This window comes from Chelonoidis abingdonii, chromosome 1 (assembly GCF_003597395.2).
Source record: "Chelonoidis abingdonii isolate Lonesome George chromosome 1, CheloAbing_2.0, whole genome shotgun sequence".
Lineage (NCBI taxonomy): Eukaryota > Metazoa > Chordata > Testudines > Testudinidae > Chelonoidis > Chelonoidis abingdonii.
In genome coordinates, this window is record NC_133769.1 from 153517125 (window position 1) to 153537643 (window position 20519).

Below are 20519 nucleotides of genomic sequence, written 5' to 3' on the forward strand. Positions count from 1 at the left end.
AGTGTAGACATAACCTAAACCAGTGGTTTTCAACCTGTGGTCCAAGGACCCCTGGGTATCTGCAGACTATATCTAAGATTTCCAAAGGGGTCCACACCTCCATTCAAAAATGTGTAGGGGTCCACAAATGAAAAAATGTTGAAAACCACTAAACACTAAACAAACCTGCTGCAGTCCAGCCCTGGTGCTGAAATGACAGAGAATCCAGTTCCCCATTCTCCCAGGTCAGAAGGGAGAGACTTTCATTCACTATTGCCTGATACCTCTGTATCCTGTTGTCAGTCCTCTGAGCCTCCAACCCCTTACATTTTATTTTCTCAGAAACTGTCACCCTTTCCCCACCTCTCAGAGTGCTGCTTTCACTGGTGTATGTAAACTCCCTTTGTGCTGTATATTTGCAATGTGTGTTGCAGCATACCCCTTGCAAAGATGCAGGGCAACAAAAGGAGTAGCCATCTGCATAAAGGTGTTTGAAGGATCAGGAATGTAGACTGGACCCACTAAAACATCAGGCAGGTTTCTAAATGTTTATTTATATTAGTCTATACAAACTATTAAGAGATGTGTGAAGAGCTGCAGGGGAGATGTTTGAATTCCCCCCAACACCTCCTCCACTTTTGTTACAATTCACCCTCAATTCTTGTATTCCTTATGGATCAGTATGGACACATGGAACAAAGTACTACTCAAAGACTGTCTGATGCATAGGCGCTGAATCTGTGGGTGCTCAGGGGCTTAAGCACCAGGGAAAAAAAAAGTGGGTGCTCACCACCCACCAGTAGAGCCCTGCGTAGATACAAAAATGTGGATCTACATCCATCAGAATCAACATGCGATCCGACCCACTAGCTGTCTTTTATGTATATCCTCATACGCAGCAGCAAGCTGTCTCACAACGGCTAGTGACTGAGAGGGTGGGAGGAAGCGGAAGGGGCAGGGTCTTGCAGGGAAGAGGTGGCGCGAGGGCAGGGACTGGGTGTAAGGAGCGGTGCAGGGGTGGGGTCTGAAGAAGGGGCAGCGCAGAGGGGGATTGGGGGAAAGGGCAGCGCATCATGTGCTTCTCCTGACAGCTCGTGAGCGACAGCAGCAGCAGTATGTGTTACATCACAGTGGGGCAGAAGGTGGGACACCTCTGCCTCAATCACCACAGCTAGGGGTGGGCCTTGCTGCCCAGGAGTTGGCAGACTGGGAGCATGGCCAATGCTACTAGACCATGGTGGGGACACTGGCAAGTATAGCTCTGTATGGTTGTATTCGCATCTGATCCACTATCCACAAAAATGATCCATGGATATCCATAGCCACATGCGCGACTATGAAGCAGATATCTGTGGATTTGCTGGAGATGCTTGGGTAGTGGTTCTCAAACTTTTGTACTGGTGACCCCTTTCACCCAGCAAGCCTGAGTCTGACTCCCTTATAAATGTATTACAAAGTGTTTTTAATTTAACAACATTGTAAATGCTGGGGCAAGTCGAGTTTGGGGTGGAGGCTGACAGCTCACAATCTGCCAGCTAATAACCTCACAACTCCCAGTTTGAGAACCCCTGTGCTTGGGGGAGATGGAGGGGGAGGAGCGTTTGAAAGGAGGGGGTGGAACAGGGGCAGGGTGAGCAATCAGCTTAGATGCCGCAAACCTGGGAGGTGGGAGAAGTGAAGCAGCCCCAGTGTTCTCAGGGAGGAGGCGGGGCAGGGGTACACTGCGGCAGGGAGTTCCCCTGCATGCTGCCCTCCCGCCACTTGCCCTCCCCAAGCTCCCCTGTCCCAGCTCCCTCCACCTAAATGCCAGCAGCAACTGGAGCAGCCGAAGAGCCAGCTGCCTTGGTTGCTGCTGAAGAAAATGCCCCCCCCCCCCGCCCCAATCCCAGTGCCCTGGGTTGCCTAAATGGTTGCACGAGCCCTGGGAGCATAGCACGTGGCTGTGCAAACCCTGTGCCTTTTTGCTTAAGTTTCCCACCAGCGCCACCGTTCCCGCAGCTCCCCTAGCAGCGGCAACGGGTAGCGCTGCCGCCACCGGCACTTTTAAGCACCAGGGTTCGCTCCTACGAAGGCTGAATGACACCCAGAGCCCCCCGGAGCCTAGTTCCCATAAGCGCCCCCTTCCCCCCGTCACTGCCACTGGCACAGCCCAGCCAGCAGCGGAGCTAAACGCCCATGCCGGCAGCCGGGACTACGATCCTGGCAGCCTCACTCGCCCTTTGCGCCTCCCGCGTCCCGTCCCTACTCCCGCCGCCCCGCCCCGCCCCGCGCGCTCTGCAAAGGCCGGCCTCGAGCGCTGCCAGCCAATCCCGTCAGACGCTCCACGCGTTGCTCGCGCTGATTGGCCGGCGTCGGGGTCCCCGGCCTCTCCAATATGGCGGCGCCCAGCGGAGTCCGCACCTGCGAGGACTTTGCCGAGTTCCAGGTACGAGCGGGGTCCCCCTGGGAACGCTCCGTGGCCGGGCGCTGCGCCTGGTGTGAGCCGGCGCTGCGCCTGGCGGGAGGCGACGGGAGCGGGTTGGAGCAGCCGGCTCTGCCCCGCGCGGGGCTGGGGGGCAAACGGCCTCTTCCCCGCCCCCCACCAGCCGCCGGCCGCGCGGGGCCGAGGGAGCGGCGGCGCCTTCCCAGGAACCTGCCTGACAGTGGGGCGCGAGCTCCCACCTCCCCGCGCAGAGCAGGGGAAACGAGGCAGGTGGGCGCCCCTCCCCCCCCCCCAGCGGGGAGCGTGGGGACAAGGTCCCTCCTCCCATGATGCCAGGCAGGAGCAAGGGGTGTTTCCCGAACAGGGCCTCCCGGGGGCGGCGGCAAGTGGGGCAATTTGCCCCGGGCTCCGCAGGGGCGGCCACGAGAGTTTTTCGGGGCCCCTGGAGTGGGGTCCTTTACTCGTTTGGGGGGCCCTGGAAATCTGTCTTGGGGCCTGGGCCCCTGGAGCTTCTTCCGCTCTGGGTCTTATTCGGTGGCAGGTGCTCCCTGCTGCTGAAGACCCCAGACCCCCTGAATCCTCTGGGCGGCCCTGTTCCCGAAGTTAGGCTGAGATGGGGAGGCAGGTGTCCAGTGGGGTTTGGGGTTTTCTGCTTGTGGGGGAGGACTCGGGGGTGGTGAAAATAGCAGACTGGTCGTAGGGGGTGGAGAAGATTCTAAAGGAAAGAGTCTGAGGTGCCAGGTGGACGCTTGGGCCATCGTCTTCATCTAACTCTCCTAGTGTAGGTGCAATGTATGCCAGCAAAAAGCTTGTTTTGCTAGTATAGCTTTTGCCAGTCTTCTATGCTAAATAAGCAATGCTGGCCAAAGCACTTCTTTGCCAGTATAAATGTATCTGTTTTAAGGGTCTTGCTGGTCTAGAAATGTTGCAAACCCTGCCTCCCCTCCACCTAACCAACTAAGTGTAGACCACTCAGGAGATGGTATCTGAGCTTTGGGCAGCCCCTAGAAGATATGGAACTGTGTATTATCTGATGTGTCCACAGTTGTTGTAGTCTTGTCAGTCCCAGGATATTACAATGACAAGGTGGGTAAGGTAATATCTTTTATTGGACCAACTTCTGTTGGTGAGAGAGAGAAACTTTTGAGTCACACAGAGCTATGAGACCTGAAGATATTAGAAACGATATTATCTCATCCACCTTGTCTCTCGAAGGCCGTGTCTGTGCTGCCGTGATTAGATGATCTAAGTTATGCAACTCCAGCTATGTGAGGAGTATGGTATAAGCAAGGTTTTTTATTTTTACGTACAGGAATTGCTCAGGGTGATGCGGACAATTGATGACAGAATAGTCCATGAATTAAACACTACGCTTCCAACAGCTTCCTTTGCAGGGAAAGTCGACGCCAACCAAACCTGTAAAGAGCTCTACCAGTCTGTAAGTGTGCCTATTCCATTATAGCCTTTTTCAACCAATTCCTGATGCTTTATTAAATGTAGTGTCCAGAAACACAAGAACACCCATTCCCCAGCTTGTTACAAGTTGCTGGCACAGCAGATACTCCAATATGCATCCACGATTGGCCTACTTGACTTTTTATATAGCCACTCCTCACACACGTAATGGCTGCTTTACGACAGATACCCATATGCAGAGTTTTTTTTTTTGCTTCACTGTAGCATTCCTGCAGGATGTACTACTGACCTTAGTATGTGTTAGATACTCCATTACTCCATCTAAATAGCTGGACTAACACATTTCTGCAGTACTTTCAAAGCAGTCTACTTCTATAAAGTTAAGGTCTTCACTTTTTTTCTCTCTCTCATACTATTTGTTAAATTCAGTTATTAGGTATTCTGAACAACATTGCTTGCCAGGATATAGATTAAAGAGTCAAAACTGATTCTTATGGGATCACAGACAATTGATTCTAAAGAGTATAACAGCAGCCACCAGATTTGAAACTTTTATATCATAGAAATGCCTTCCTGGAGCAGTTGAGCCTATAAGGTGGCAGGATGTGGGTGGGAATCAGGCTTAGCACAAAGTAAAGGCTTGTGTACATGTACAAGCAGCCCCACTGTAGCACTTTGGTGAAGAATCTACTGTGCCGATGGGAGAGCTTCCGCTGTCAGTGTAGTTAATCCACCTCCATGAGAGGCAGTAGCCTTGTTGGCAGGAGAAATTCTGCCTTTGACATATTGCTGTCTACGCTGGGGGTTAGGTCAGTATAACTATGTCACTCAATGGTGTGGATGTATACTGATGTAAGTTTGTAGCATAGACCTGACCTAAGGAAACAGCAAAGCAATAGAGTGTGTCAATGAGAAGCAGCCTCTTTGAAAGATGTGACCTGTCGACTTTGTATAATGGTGTAGCCCACCTGTCTCTTTGTTTCAGTGACTTCCTGTAAGCACTGAGGAATTTCAGTTGTTGGTACTGAGTGGGAATATTATATCAGAGTTTTGTTTTGTTTTCTTAAGAAAGCAATTGGAATCACTTTAGTATCTTCAATGTGTCTTTTCCTGCTAGTATTGTTCTCTTCTACTACCTGCTCCATAGGTTGCAGTGTACCCTGCAATGTGAACCCTTGATAGCATGCGCCAGCATAGAAAGACCCATATAGTTATACTGTTGCAATTCAATTCCCCCACCTACCTTAGAATTGGAAATAAGATGTTCTATGCAGCTGCCAGTTTATGGGGAGTGGGATCCATTTCTGAGAGAAAGAAGGGGTATTCTCTCCTTGAGGTGTATGGAAATGGGGGCCTGTCCCATAGGCAGGTGTGTAGGAGAGCAGTTGCGGAAAGACTGCTCTACCAACAAGGAGAGTTGTTATTGTAGCGGTGCTGTGAGACTCAACACAGCCTGATTATTTTAAAACTTGTCTTTGTAATTTAGAGGCTTTTTCTTCTCATGGGCCATTGAACTAGTTAATCTGACTCTTTTTTTCCTTCTCCAATTTAGCTGAGGGAGGCTCATGCCAGCAGAGAGAAAATAATCAAAAACTGTATTGCTCAGACTTCCAATGTAGTAAAAATTCTCCGAGAAGAGAGAGAGAAGGCCCAGGATGATGTAGCATTATTAAAACAGCTCAGGCAAGAGCAGACGAAGGTGAGTGGTAGCACTTCTTGGTATTCATTCAGGGAGAAGGGGAGGGTTAGTGTTTCAGCTAATTGATTGTTTCCATTGTGAAGATCTGTCATTCTATACTGAATTCTAGCTCATACAACTCAAGTTTGGCTACTTGTTGGCTTGATTGGTGAGAGGACTCCCTTCAGTCCACAAGACAGAACTTTCCACGCTTTTAATTTTTAATCTGTTGTGACAACAGGTAAAACAAACACAATTAATTCACCAAATCATAGACTATGGTCTTAATCAAATAAGAGCCATTAACAGGCAGTGAATGTCCCCTACTTAAAAAAAGGAAAGAGAAGCAAACCTTTGTTAAAGATGTCCTGACAGGGCCTTATAACTAGGGCCCTGCCAAATTCATGGTCCATTTTGGTCAATTTCACAGTCACAGGATTTTAAAAATCATAAATTTCATGATTTCAGCTATTTAAATCTGAAATGTCACGGTGTTGTAATTGTAGGGGTCCTGATCCAAAAAGGGGTTGGGGGGGGGGTAAGGCAGAGGAAAACGATATTATGGGGAAGGCCAGGAGGGATTACAGACTGGCTAACATCTTAGCTTTGGGGGGGAGGGGGGCAGGGGATTACAGTACTGCTACTCTTGCTTCTGCTCTGCTGCTGGCGATAGTGCTGACTTCAGAGTTGGGCAGCTGGAGATGGTATTGCCACCCTTTCTGTGCTGCTGCTGGCAGGGCGCTGCCTTCAAAGCTGGGCACCAGCCACCACTCTTTGCCCAACTTTGAAGGAAGTGCAGAAGTAAGAGTGGAAATAATGTGACCCCTCCCCCCCAAAAAACAAAAAAAACAAATAACTCATACCCTTGCGACCCACCTGCAGCTCCCTTTTGGGTCAGGACCTCCAGTTTAAGAAATGCTGGTCTCCCCCGTGAAATCTCTATAGTATAGAGTAAAAGCACACAAAAGACCAGATTGCATACAGAGAGACCAGATTTCATGGTCTGTGACACGTTCTTCATGGGCGTGAATTTGGTGGGGTTCTACTCATAAGCTTTCAGAACTTGTGCTTGGTGAAAGTGAAGATCTTGGAGAATCAGGGAAATAAACAAAACAGAAACACTAGCAAATATGGCAGTGCACAATTTAGTTAACATTCCAGGACCTCAATCTGCCCCCTTGATCTCTGCCACAACGGTTGCTTCAGAGAGGTGGCCCTACCAACCCCTCATTAAGTTTGTTAACAAGAGCTCAAACTATTGTTCCTAGTGAGATCTGCTAACCTACGCCTAGGTCCCTGAGTCAATGGTGCTGCAAAAATACAGTGAGGATGGAAGTGTATAAACAGGAGTGCTGATATTGGGGTTTGTGTGAGGTGCTGAGAAACTGGCAGTTTTTATTAGGCTGGGCAAAGTAACGGTACATTTCTGTTGCTATCACTCAAGGGCCAGAGTCAAGGTTGTGTGTGATATGGAATGAATTACTATAACTGTACAATTCCTTCTTTTCTAATGTACTCCGAACAAAATAACACTTCCTGAATTTTGGAGGTGTCGGTTTGAAGGGTCTGGGGCACTGCCAGGCAATTTTAACTCGCCTTTAACCAAGTTTTTATTAATGTTCCTGGTTTTGTGAGGAGGTAGGGTAGTGGTAGGGGCATGATGGGAAAGCTTTGGGGCTACATGTCACCACCTCTCAGGTACCAGCTGTGCCTTCCTTCAGGCACCTCATACAACCAGTAGTACTGGAGGGGCCACAGAGGGAGAAAGCTGTAGCTGATCAACTGTGAGGAACACATGCACCAACTTGGAGGTAGCACGGGAAGGGAAGGGGACCTCCAGAGTCCCTACTCCATTTCGGAGACTAGCATGGAGGGGAACAGGTTTTGCATATGTCTCTACAGCATTTGAGGCTTGCAGAGGGGTGAAGTGCCCTATTGATCTCAATGGGTATTCTCTTCCCCCGTTTGATCCATCTCAGTGCCATGTGCCTGTGCCCTGCACGAGAGCATAACTTTCTCAATTCCCTACTCCATTTTCAGCACACTGTACTTGTGGCATGCACTGAGTGTACCTATTAGTTCTTGATGCAGGCTGGATCTGTTGTTTCCTAATAGTGCCTGGCAGGAGTTCACTGAGCCTTCTTTGGCCCATAACTGATTTGTCTTAGCCAGGACTCTTACATTGACCTCTCCGGTGTCCTTGTCAACATGACAGCAAGTTCCTCCTGTATCAGCCATACTGGGTTTCATATCCCAGCACAGTACTGCCGCAGCCTGCCAAACTCTTCTGGGGCAGGACTTGGGCTGATGTGTAGATAGTGCTGGAGGTACACTTCTGTGGTGTTGCACTTCCTCAAAATTCATACACCACTCACACTTCCAAAAGAAGTCCTATTGTGTCCCCAGACTGCAGGAAGGGAAGTGCTAATTGTCACAGCTCACTAATCTTCTGGGGAGAGGATTTGAATTCATGGTCCTTGGGTTAAAGGGCCAGCATCTGTTTCCCAAGCAACCAAATGTTACTCAATGTGTCACTGACAAAGATGTTCCCTAGTAAACAATAGCTTGAAGAGGGGTGAATTGTCTGTAAACCTTTGTCTCTCTATGGCAGATACGATGGGTCCAGATGGGTCCAGAGGTGAGACGTTTCCTTCCTCACCTCCCAGGTATTTCCTAGGAATCCCACTTAAGTTAGTCTAGCACAGTGTTTCAAATAGTCTTTTGTAGCTCTTGACACTTCCCAAGGTTTACATTAGTGATGTCTCCTCTTGAGAGATGTTGTGTACACTTCCATAATAATACACAAATGTTTGCATTTTAACTACAATGAACTCCTAAGATGCTTAAACTTAATTCAGTATGGTTTTTACAGCAATTTCCTGCAATATCCTGTATCTGTCTCAGAGTACACCTCTGCTCCGATATAACATGGGTTTGCATGTAACCCCGGGCCCCTGGCAGCAGGGCTCAGGCGGTGCTTTAAAGGGCCCAAGGCTCCTCGCAGCAGCCGGCGCCCTGGGCCCTTTAAATCACTGTCAGAACCCTGCTGCTGCTACCCCAGGGCTCTGACAGTGGGGCTCGGGTGGTGATTTAAAGGTCCTGGGGCTCCCCATGGCCAGAGCCCTGGGCTCTTTAAATCACTGCTGGAGCCCTGCTGCCGCTACCCCAATATAACAGGGTTTCACCAATAATGTGGTAGGGATTTTTGGCTCCTGAGGACCACGTTATATTGGGGTAGAGGTGTATCTGAAATCCTGTTGCAGAGGGAGCAGGGATCTGGATTCTGGTGAATGACTGACTCCAGGCCAGAGAAGTGCCAATGTGCTTTTCCTCTAGTGGCTCTTAGTCCCAGGATCCTCAGGAAGACTAGACCCACAGTCTACTGATTATTCCAACTTGGGCATGTCAATTTAAAGTTTTGGCTCTAGCATTGGAATGTCTGGTGCTTGTTCTCTGTCCTTCCTTATCTACTATCCAAGATTAAGGAGAAGTCTTCCATTTAGATCTGAAATCATTGAGCCTGGCAGTGTGGATGTTGGCTTGTTAAAGCAACTTGGACAGCAATTATTCCCTGGAAGTGCAACTTAGTTCTCCTTAAATAGATGATTTATACTTTGAAATGGTAAAATTTTTCTGAATGGGTGTTTTGTGAAGACTTAGTCCACCATATTGTTAATTCTAGATAATTTGGTACATCTTGAACAGTCTGGAATGTTTTTTGAGTAATGTGAAAGTTCATATGGCAGTCACATCAGCATTCAAGAATACCTGTATTTGTACATCTTGCTTCAAAAGACTTTTTTCATAGATTGAGGTCAGAAGGGACCATTGTGATCATCTAGTTTGACATCTTCTCCAATCCCCGCCTCCCCCTGTGTGATATAGGCCATAGAACCTTCCCCAACATAATTCCTAGAGCGTACCTTTTAGAAGAACGTCCAATATGAGCACCTGGGGAAGGGAAGTTATTCATAAGTCTGAACAAAATGTTATGGTTGTTCTTTCAAAAATTTACAACTGAACATTGACTTTACTATGCAGAAAAGAAATGATGCTTTTAACCATCTGAATTTAAATGAAACAAGCACAGAAACAGTTTCCTTTATCTTGTGAAATCTTTTTTTAAATTTTTTCTTTATTTCTTTAGTAGTGTATGTCTAACATTGTACTGTGCTATATTTACTTTTTTTGGTCTCTGCTACTGCCTGATTGCGTATTTCCAGTTTCAAATGACATGGAGGTTGACTGGTCAGTTTTTTAACTCTGGTGTTTCTAACTCCTGAGGTTCTACTGTATAAAATATTTTCATGTGTTTCCACCTGTTCATGAACAGCCACCTTGGGATTTGAATTAAGTACTTAAAAGGAAAATCTGTTTGATCCTTGGACATAATGTTTGTAATATCATCTCTCCTTAAAGATTATGGGTAAGATTCTTGAAAAATCAGAGTTTAAAGTTAGGCTCTTCAGGAGAGCTTTTGCTAGGGCACAAATGGCAGCTTGGTGCCAAAGTCCCATTGACTTTTCGGTGGGAGTTTGGCACTTCACTGCCATTTGTGCCTTAGAAAATCTCTACCTTTAAATCCGTAGACTGAAGTAAGAGGTCTGATTTTTAAAATTGTTGAGTCTCCCACTGAAATGTTTAGCGCTTTTAAAAATCGGGTCTCTTGGTACCTAAATAAAGATGTAAAGCCCAGCTTCAGGGACCCATTTTTGAAAATGTTGACCAGTACCTACAACATCAGCTTGAAGTGTTTGAGCCTTATGGCTGATTCCTACATAATTTTTTCATAATGTTAACAAGTTGTAAAAAAAAAAAAAAAAAAAAAAATATTAGCATGCCAGTATAAAAAAAGATCTGTGATTTGCATTTCAGCCAGTCTATTCATTCACCTATAGGTTTTTCTCAAATTATCAGAAGAAACAAATTTATATAGTCTGGATGTTGCGGACACTTGGTTATTATCTAACCAGGACAAATCTTTGCTCAAGCTGCCTAGAGTGCTTGTAGCATGTAGTTCAAATCCAGAGAATAAATGTTCGCTGCCAAGATATTACTTTTCACTAGATATAAGGCAGCTTCAACTGCATGTCTTCTAAGTGTGTCTTTGGAAAGCTGCTACTTGCAGCTCCATTTGGCCATTGATACAACATTACTCTTTGGATAGGACTCCTAAAGCCAGTGTCCAGTTCTGGAAAGCAGTCCTCTAATCTCTGTTAGACAGAGCCGATAATACATGTAGTTAGACCTCTTTATTCTAGAAGTTTTAGTATAATTTTGCCAAACTTTTTAAGTGATGAGGCTGAAATTTTTTTTCTCTGCCTCAGACTGAGTTTTTTTTTTTCTTTCAGAAAATTTCAGGAAAAATTACTCAGCTACTTCTACAGATAAGGTTAGGGAAAAATAAAGAGTTTTTTGCTAATAATTTTTTCTAACCACTTCCTCAAAGAGGTAGAATGCCCCCTATAATTTGAGACAGGGACTCAAAATTTAGCAGAAAATCCTAGTGCGGGGGGCAGAGAGGTGTTTTTTGCTGTCCTCATGAAAATAAAACCTGGTAGGGCCAAGTCATTAGGTTTTGAAAATCCAAGTTTCTGCGTGCCTTTAACTGTGCTGAGCTTGTTGGCTGAGTGAAGCAAGGCCCCACTCTCATTTCAGTGGCATTTTTCTTTGTAACACTAAATTTTGAACACTGCCTTTGATCACTGGGGTAGAGCATGTGTTCTAGTACCAACTCTGAATGGTATTAAATGTGTATTCTTTGACTCTTTTTGTTGAGTAAGGTGGCATACCTCTGTCCTGTGAGGGAGTCTTATCTCCCGTTTTACAAGGGAAGCAACTGAGTTGTTGCCCAAGGTCACTTCTGGCAGAGCTGGGGGTAAAACAGCATCTCTTTTTGTGCAGACCCAAGACACATTAATTTAGTCACACTGCCTTTCAGAGTAAGTGTGCCAAATCTCTGCTGTCTAACTGCTGGAGCAAACTCCCTTCCAGAGCCAGGTATCCTGATCCCCAAGATTCTGCTGTGTGGAAAACAGATGTATAAGCCAGTGGCAAATTGTTTTCCTCTGCCTCTTGTGGCTGGTCTACTAATATTAATGTTATTAGTGGCACTCCTTTAGCTTGAGTGGCGGTGCTCTGTGCTATGGATTTACAGAACCTAGGTTCAGACCCTGCTGATGACACGTGGAGGAGTCAGTATGGTGCCACACACTAGAAAAAAGAAAATCCTTCTAAACAATCTAGAAATTACACACAATTAAAGAATATTACGGTTAGGGAGCTTGATCATGCAAAATTAGGAAATGCCAAAATTAACAAGGCCTGTGCAACTTTAATTTGCTCCAGGGTGGTAAAAACTGAATTAAAGTAGAATTTGAGGTTTTAAATTTACTAGAACCTATTAGAGACGAGGTGGGTGCACTAATATTTTTTTTTATTGGATCAGCTTCTGTCGGTGAGAGACAAGCTTTCAACCTACACAGTGCTGCTCTTCTTAAGTGATGGTGTGTGTAACTTGGGGTGCCCAGGACTGAGAGTCACCTTGTTACCTCACTGTGTCCAGAGAGAGAGAGATGCTGGTGTTTAACTCGGTGTCTGCTCCCTGAGAACACCAGCCTATTAGCCACCCAAACAATCTCCTCAGGGCAATGCTAGCCCTCATTGCTTTGCAGGCTAACAATAGGTGCATCTCAGTTAATGAGCTCTTTTGAAGCGTTCCCCTGTGATATCCAGACCCAGTCTCTAATTACTTACAGGAATATCAGGTTTGCTATCCTCAAGGAACGGTGTACAGACCTGTCAAGGCTGATTCCCCACTCGGGCACTTCGATTGCAGAAGGTGTGGGGGCCTGCAAGGATTCTAAAAATTAATACCGGCCACTCCAGGCTTATTTTAAACTCCCAAGGTTACCGTTTTTCTCTGACCTTGGACTGGTAGTGGCTGCCACCACCCACATGCAAAACCCCTTTAAGAACCCAGGAAGGTGCACTTGGGAATTCCTTCCTGTGAGGTACCCTCAAGCCCTTTCACCTCCCCTCCAGGAAAGAACTGAGAAAAAAGGGGTGGTGAGGGGGAGGAAATCGGCTGTTGCCACCAGCTAATAAACAACATATGCACAAACCTCTTAAGAGAGACAAATGCAATTCTGTTCTTACAAAATTTACCTTTTTTTTAAAGGAGAAAATACATCTGTGAAGTTAGGCTTTTGCTGGATTAAAAAACAAACTACAAAGATTAAACATCAAAAATAGCTCTTTTGAGGTCCAGCTTAAAGGTTACAAGCAAAACAAAAGCACTTGGGGTTAGCACACAGGAATCCACAAGCCATAAAGAAATAAAAGGGATAAACCTAATTGTGTGTTCCTAGACATTTCCTGATATATTTACATATCTGGGGTTTTAGATGAGTAGTTTCTAGATATAATAGGGATGGTTTTTCATTCCTGGTCCAAACTTCTCACAGCATAACTGCTCCCTGTCTGCCTCTCCCCCAGAACAACAACAGACAGACAAAAGGGGAGTCTTGTTTCAATCTTAAAAAGTTCCAGCCTTCCCATTGGCTCTTTTCGTCAGGTGCCTATTCACTGTCTTTTACCTATGCATAGCAAAGACTTTTTAACCCTTTATAGGTAGAGTTAGAGAGCAGCTGCTGGCTGGCTGAGTGTTCATAAAAGGGAGTCCCACCCCCCCCCGCCTTCATTTATCACGATACTAGTTTGTTCGAGTCATCTGAGGATCAGTTCCTATATGTCTCATCACAGCACTGAGATATTTATTGTGGAAACAATCAAATTTATTGTGAAGGGTTAAGAGAGAACCTTCCTCTTTCCATTATGTATAAAAAAAACCAGTACACGCTTTCTAGCAACTAAACTTAAACAGCATAATCATTTGCGTAAAAGCCATCTTATCTTGCCTAAATGTCCTTTGCAGTGCTTCCAGCCAGGACAGATTGGGATCCCATTTTCATGAATGTAATCAGACTGACCAGTTACTTCCTCAGGTACAGAATAAAGAGCTGGCTTTTTGCCTTCTCTTTGTATCCCTCAACATTCATATTTTGTCCCCAGAGTTGGGATGACCCCCAGGGTATTCCTTGGTGTGGATTTCGCATGAAAACAGGGCTTCTGTTGTGTTGGCTTACAGTGCTGACTGTACATTTGTACCGAGAGGTAGACAGTTGAATATGCATCCTTTGTCTGGCAGAAACATGTTTGTCAACTTTACCTTGATTCAGACATTTTTAGGAACATGTCTGTGGGTGTGTATTTATAGGTAAGGGTGTGTGTACGTGCACACACGGTATTTATGGATACATCTCACACTGATACTAATGACCAGCATGGGCCCAGCTTTTATCGAAGACCCCACGTGACTTTTTTTTATAGATAGTCTATGAAAGCAGTGTGCTAGGTGTACTGAGTTTATCGGGAGTTACTGTTACAGAAAGTGAACCCTTTGCCAGTTAGCATTGAGGGGTTTTTAGGGTCACATTGTGTGACTTGCCAAGACTGGGGGGGCCTGTTCTTAATATCTGACTCTAAATGGTGTCTGTCTTCTCTCACACTTCTTGCAGTTGAAGCTGATGCAGTCTGAGTTGAATGTGGAAGAAGTAGTAAATGACAGAAGCTGGAAGGTACAGAACAGTCATTGTTTTATTAAGTCTGTGATATCTGTTTAAACTGACCATGATTCATTGGAGTGTTATGGAGAGATGAATAGGGGATGAGGGGAGAAATAAGGTAGGCAGTTCTAGGGAACTGGCTCCAGGTCCACACTTTCACCTCCGTGCCCCCCCCCCCCCGCAGTTATTAATTTACAGATAAAGAACCCTAAAGATGTTTTCCCTGTGTTTGGTGGTTTCTGTGAAGTGAACTGGTGTACCTCAGTGTAGCTCTTGGGGGGGATAAGTATCTGTTTCACAAACACCACCACATTTGGCATTATTTGGTTGTCTTGTGAGCCATCTCAGTTGGAGATCCCTAGGACTGAGTGGGCCAGGAAGATTGAACTCCCTCCTACCTCTGGAAGGAGCTTCTGCATCTCACGATGGCGGCACCCTGGTGCAGTGAGGCACTGTGTAGGAGGGAAGTTCTGCTGCCCGTACTATACCAGTTTTGTGGAAAATAGTCCTTCAATTTCTGGGGTTGTTAATCTAGCACCAAGATCATTTTAAAGCCAAGTACTAGAACTTCTGGGCATCTCACTTCTAAGATCCTCTTCTAGTTTCAAATGGGGTAGAAAGCTTACTTCAAGTAATCCAGCCTCATACCTCATTCCAGTATTCCCTAAAGAAAGGAGATTGATTTTTGAGACAGCTAATACTGATATCAGGCCAGGATGCATTATGCTGTCTGCTCTGGTACTCTGGAGTCAAGTTCCAAACATCCTGTCTAAGTAAGCTCTTACCAGTAAGAGTTGTATCTCATTTTTAAATTCTGAAACTGCCAAGATGTAAAAAAGAGGGATGCACAGCACAAGATAGATAAAAAAGATATGAATTTTCTCTTGTTTGATGCAGATGAGTAAGGAATAAGTAACCAGGACTCTGGGATTTTATCCCCACTGCTGCCAGTGTCTTGCTGTATAACTAAGTAAATCTAATTTCCTTCTGTTTTAGTCTCTCTGGGAAAAAATACTGTAGTCTTGTAAAATGCTTTGAACCCACTGATTAAATTAGAGACTGTTAATCTATTATGCAGTTGTGCAACATTACAAATTGCTACCTAATTGCCCAGTTTTGTAAGTGGCTGTTAAATTTGTGCACCAGAATTGAAACTTTTATTTAAAAAAAAAAAAAAGTATGTAGCCCTTATGGCAGAAAAGTAAACTTCAAATGCAAATTAACGCTAACCAGTACTAGAGCTGGTTGCAAAATAGGGTTTTTTTTTTTTTTAAAGTGAAATTGTTTTCACTTCTTCAAAATATTTTTTCAGTGTTTTATGCTTTTGTCCAAAAAACATTACTAAAATGGTCATTGAATTTTGTGTTTCCTGTAAACCAAGCTCCTGGTAAATAAGCCATTTTGATAACTTTTTTTATTGACAACTTTAATTTTTTTTTTTTCAAGTTGCATTTGACAAACGTCATTCAAATTATTTCAAACTGTTCTGCCCAATACAATGATCTGTGCCTCACTTTGCTGACAGCCTGAAATGGTATCTCTGAGGGAGGTGTGAATTGCTCCTATTCGTATCAATGGGAAGCTAACTCTGACACAAAATAGAACTCTGAAACCAATAGTAGGCACAGCATTTTCACAGAAGTGTAATTATTTTTAATTGAGTGAAAGCTGCTGTTTGGACTAATTGTAGCTCATTCGCCTCAAATTGAGAGTTACTAAGAAATGAATACTATGTCTCTGGGGAACTTGGAAAGCTGGTGTGGCTTAGCAGAAAGAGTGCTGTTTTATGGGAGTGTCTACTAGTAGAGTTGAATCTGGTTTAAACCATGCATCTAGCCATCAAGGACTACATGCACAAAGAAACGTAGGTGCCTAAGTCCAAAATTTAGGTGCCACTGAAAACCCCTGCTAAGCTGCCACCTAATCCTGAAGTCACCTAAAAATCACTCAGAGCCTACATTTCTGCCGTTAGGTGCATCAGGGACTTGAAGTTTCTTCCTCTGGGCATGTACACAGCTGCCTCAGTCTTGGTGCCCAGGCGCCTATCTCATGCTGAAGCCCCAGCAGGATCCTCAAACCAGGTGAAACTAGGCATTACCCTGCCTGTCTTGCCTGCATGGCCCAATCTGGTAGGTGTTCTCAGAGCATTGCTGAACTGCACACAAAATGGGAGGGGATGAGAACACTCACCTGATTGGTGGGAGCTGCATGTTAAATTCTCTTATCAGGCGGAGCAGGTATCGAACAGATCTTTGAAAGTAGAATCTGAAGCTGTGCACTTTGCAAACTTACAATTTTTTTTTGCTGAGGTTGGTGGCAGGCCCTAAGGATCCTTTTCCCCCGCTAGGAGCTCAATCCAGAGAACACAGGATTGTGAAAAGGGACAACTCTAAAACAGTTTTAAGTACCTCTATAAAATGAGCTGTAATTGGCTGAACACTCAATACCCTAGCCTTCTAGTTGGTGGTAAGAATATGTGTGACGCATGTATTACAGCTCATGCTATTTTATGGTATGTCTACTCTGCCCACGTTACAGCGCAGCTGCAGCAGCACTACTGCAGCAGCTCAGTGACGTGGGTGGTGTAGTCACGCTTATTGCTGGGGGAGAGCTCTCCCAGCAATAAAAAAAAAAAAAAAAAATCACCGCTATCTAGACTGGTGCTTTTCAGCACTAAAACTTTTGTCACTCAGGGGTGTTTTTTCACACCTCTGAATGGCTAAAGTTTTAGCGCTGAAAGCGGCAGTGTAGAGACAGCCTTAGATCTTAAAAAGTTAGTCAGGTTTGGTTATTACTTAAGAAATCTCCATGATAAACCATATTATTGCAGGAAGAGGTATTGAGTCTGAATCTGAGGTTACTAGTTCTATTTACCAGATTTTATCCAAGTGTGTTGCTGAAGGTGAGTGCTGCAAGGGCTAGTAGTGCTAGTATGTGCACCTGAAGGGCAGACTGCTATCAAGTAGTCAAAATTATTTTTATCCAAAAACATTTCATTGATTGCAAACTATACAATACCTCGACAAAGCTTTTACAGACCAGTGTAACCCATAAAAGTAGTTTGCATTTCATCCTCCTCTGTATTGCCCCACCTCTGGTGTGCAACATGGCATCTGTTGAGCAACACAGTGATACAACACAACAGATTAGCTCAGAAAGTAAGTAATAGTTGTATTCAGTTGACCTGCCCAATGTGAATTTAGACTGACGGACTGTAGTACGCAATGCTTTTCCTCTTGTGAAACATGCCACAGGTTAGTGACCACAAATTGTTAGGATCTTATTTATCTCATCTGTAAAAGAGCACCTCTAGTACTATGCGGTCTCTTCACAACAGGCTGCAAGTGTTGGAATACTGACCTGCAGGGAAGGTGAATAGGCCACGGCTCTCAGAGAGTAGTGACAATCATTAATGCTGCAAGGTCAGTCATCAGTCATAGTTTTGGCATGTGCACTGTAGAAAGGGAGAATTGCCAGTTCTGGCCCCAGCTTCTGTTGTGTCGAGGAGGGTTATTTCAAGGACTGACTCCCTTTTTATTTTGGTCTCCTAGGTATTTAACGAGCGCTGCAGAATTCACTACAAGCCTCCAAAGAACCAGTGATACAAGGGTGCTTCCCCTGAAGTTGTTCTACAATCATGAGAGCAAAGCTGAAGAGACATGGGGCAAGCTGTGAGGGACCTTTCCAGAACAGGAGAACCCAGTCTCATTTTGTTTTCAGACTCATCTAATTAAAATCTGTCATTCAGCTGATTCTCCTAATTAAGAGAAACCAACTCCTATTTTGTACAAAATGTGAAAAACCTAATACATTTTATAACTATTAAAAAATTTCAGATGGAATGAGATACTGCCACTTTCCTGAGAGCCCCAACCCACAGCAGCTCTAGAAGGGGAAGAGATAAGAGAATTGCTCCCTTTGTTGTGCACCAGGAAGATCTTCCTGTATTACTGGTTTCACCTTTAGCATGGTGGATAAATCTAGTCTACCCTTGAGTGTGACCTGACATGGTCAGAAAAATATAAACTTTATAGTTTGAATGAGTTTAGTGCTTATGAAAGTAGGAAACTAACGGCTTTGTCTTGAACCATTTACCACAGGCGATAGTACTGTAAGACACAGCTTTGCCAGTACACTTCAGTCCTGACCTATATACAATTCCTTGCCTCCTGAACCTGGATCTATAATATCTCCTAATGCAGTTCTGGGGTTCTCTTTGAGCAGACATTGCTAAATGGAATAAACTGCATGATGGCTTTGTGATGGGGACAGGAATGAGACACCCAATCCTTTTTCACCTATGCTATTTTAAGTGATCACTGATGAAAGCGTTAATGCCAAACCCCCTTTCTGGAGCGTCTTTGAAACCAGTTTGATGAGCACACCAGTGTGGTAGGAGTTGGTGAGAGAAGAACTGCAACTGTAGACTTTAAATGTGCTTATTTGTGGTATCAGTGAAACTGGCTATAGTGTTTAGTACCTAAACTTTGCTTGGAAGATGAGCTGTGCCTAACTGGTGGGTGGAGGGGAGCTGGAAGGCTAACTAAGCCATTAGGCAGAGGATACAGAAGGGCTCAGGAAGGAAGAAGGAGTGGAGAAGCTGGTAGTGAGAGGGATGGCTCTTCCTTGCTTGCCTCAGGAGCCGAGAGCTCCCTATGACTGTAGGAGTACGGTTGTATAGTTAAAATGTTGGTTCTCACCACCCTTGTACGACAAACTGCACTAGGTGTTTTACTAGCATAAAGGTCTCTGAGCTGTTTGTGGACTCAAGAAGAGGCAGGAGTGAGTGGTTCCTTCCACAGTCCTGATGGGAGGAGATGTTCTTCCTCTCTGATTGGCTTCAATCACTATGTAAGCCCAAAGGAGGCACATGAAGTTATCTGGTTGCCTCCTTGAGGGTCTTCCAGGCAGATTTGCTCTGAGCTGGGGTGGCAGGTGGGTGGAGAATGGCTGTGCCCTGGACATGGGGGGGAAAAGCAGGATGAATGACACAGAAGTCACTCTAGAATGTGAGGGAGAAGAAGCTAGGAATGAAGAATGGATGCAAATTAGAAGACAAGAACAGACACATCTGAAGAAGCAGCAGGAACAAAGAGTAGGGTGGGAAACCACAGTATTGCCAGTGCTAAATCACTGAATAAGGAAGTAAATATAGTTGAAATGATTAGGAGAAGTAGTTGGGCAATATTAAGAGCTAGAAGATTACAGGGTGGAGATTTGGTGATGCAGTGTGCCAGTAAAGAATTGGTTGAAAAACTGCTGAACACTAGATTGCCAGCCACCCAAATGTATGATGGAAACAAGAAGTCACTGGAAATGATTGAAAGATGAAATTAAAAAAAAAAACAAAAACAAACTATAAAGAGGGACCAGGTGTTGTTCAGTAAGCAATTGATTTGAGGTGGGGGAGGAGAGTAAACCACTCACAGCTGTGAAAATAACATGTCTAAACAACGTATTCCACCCTGTTTGAGATTTTAGGAATGTCAAAAGTTTGAATATGTGACAAATGTGTGTAGAGGTAAAACAAAATGTGGTGGTAAATGAGGAGGGGAGCATTCATATGAAAACTAGAAAGAGCAGAGCTAAAATATATCAACTGTGGGGATAACACAGTACAGTGTATGGAGGATACATGGTATCTAAACAGGCTAGGAAGCTACGAAGAACAAGAATTATCAGCACGATATCTTGACTTACACAGAAGCTAAAAGCTGCTAAAAAATATTTAAAGAGACAAGTGAGGAAGGAGGAGAAAACCAGTAAGGGAAGGTACCTTTACTACAATATAATGTCACAAACGATAAGCTATCTCAAATAAGAGAAATAGAGATTTCTTGAAGAGAGAGAAATTTGTAGTTATGGTAGAAGTAATAAACTGCACAAGCAGAAAGGACAACAGAAAGAATAAAGATTGTAATTAGGGCTGTCAAGTGATTAAAAAAATTAATTGTGATTGTGTGAATAAAAAATTAATTGTAACTAAATGCACTGTTAGTAATAGAATACCATTTATTTAAATAGTTTTGGATATTTTCTACATTTTCAAATATATTGATTTCAATTACAACACAGAATACAAAGTGTACAGTGCTCACTTTATTTTTGATTACACATATTTGCACTGTAAACTCCCTCTCCAAAAGAAATAGTATTTTTCAATTCATCTAATACAAGTACTGTAGTGCAATCTCTTTATCATGAAAGTGCAACTTACAAATGTAGAATTATATACAAAAAATAATTGGACTAAAAAATAAAACAATGTAAAACTTAAGAGCCTACAAATCCACTCAGTCCTACTACTTGTTCAGTCGATTGCTCAAACAAGTTTGTTTACATTTGCAGGAGATAATGCTGCTGACTTCTTGTTTACAGTGTCACCTGATAATAAGAA

The 20519-nt window shown here is 44.3% G+C and overlaps 2 protein-coding genes across 8 annotated transcripts in view; both read left to right on the forward strand.

Moving 5' to 3' along the window:
* Positions 1-20519, forward strand: part of KPNA1 (karyopherin subunit alpha 1) — a 484825-nt gene that overhangs the window by 176421 nt on the left and 287885 nt on the right. The gene's annotated exons all lie outside the window — the stretch shown is intronic.
* The window catches only part of MIX23 (mitochondrial matrix import factor 23), a 66500-nt gene continuing 48301 nt past the window's right edge, over positions 2321-20519 (forward strand). For 2 of the 7 annotated variants that reach the window (XR_004371680.2, XM_032765347.2), the window contains exons 1-4: positions 2321-2404; positions 3714-3839; positions 5370-5516; positions 14075-14134. Coding sequence is in view for 5 of the 7 variants with exons in the window: in XM_032765347.2 (XP_032621238.1) it covers positions 2354-2404; positions 3714-3839; positions 5370-5516; positions 14075-14134 (384 nt within the window). In the remaining 2 variants the exon portion in view is untranslated. Of the gene's footprint in view, positions 2405-3713; positions 3840-5369; positions 5517-14074; positions 14135-16094; positions 16252-17673; positions 17875-20519 lie in introns of those variants that run through there. The other 5 variants (XR_012656907.1, XM_075071636.1, XM_032765352.2 and 2 more) reach the window with 5 other exon arrangements.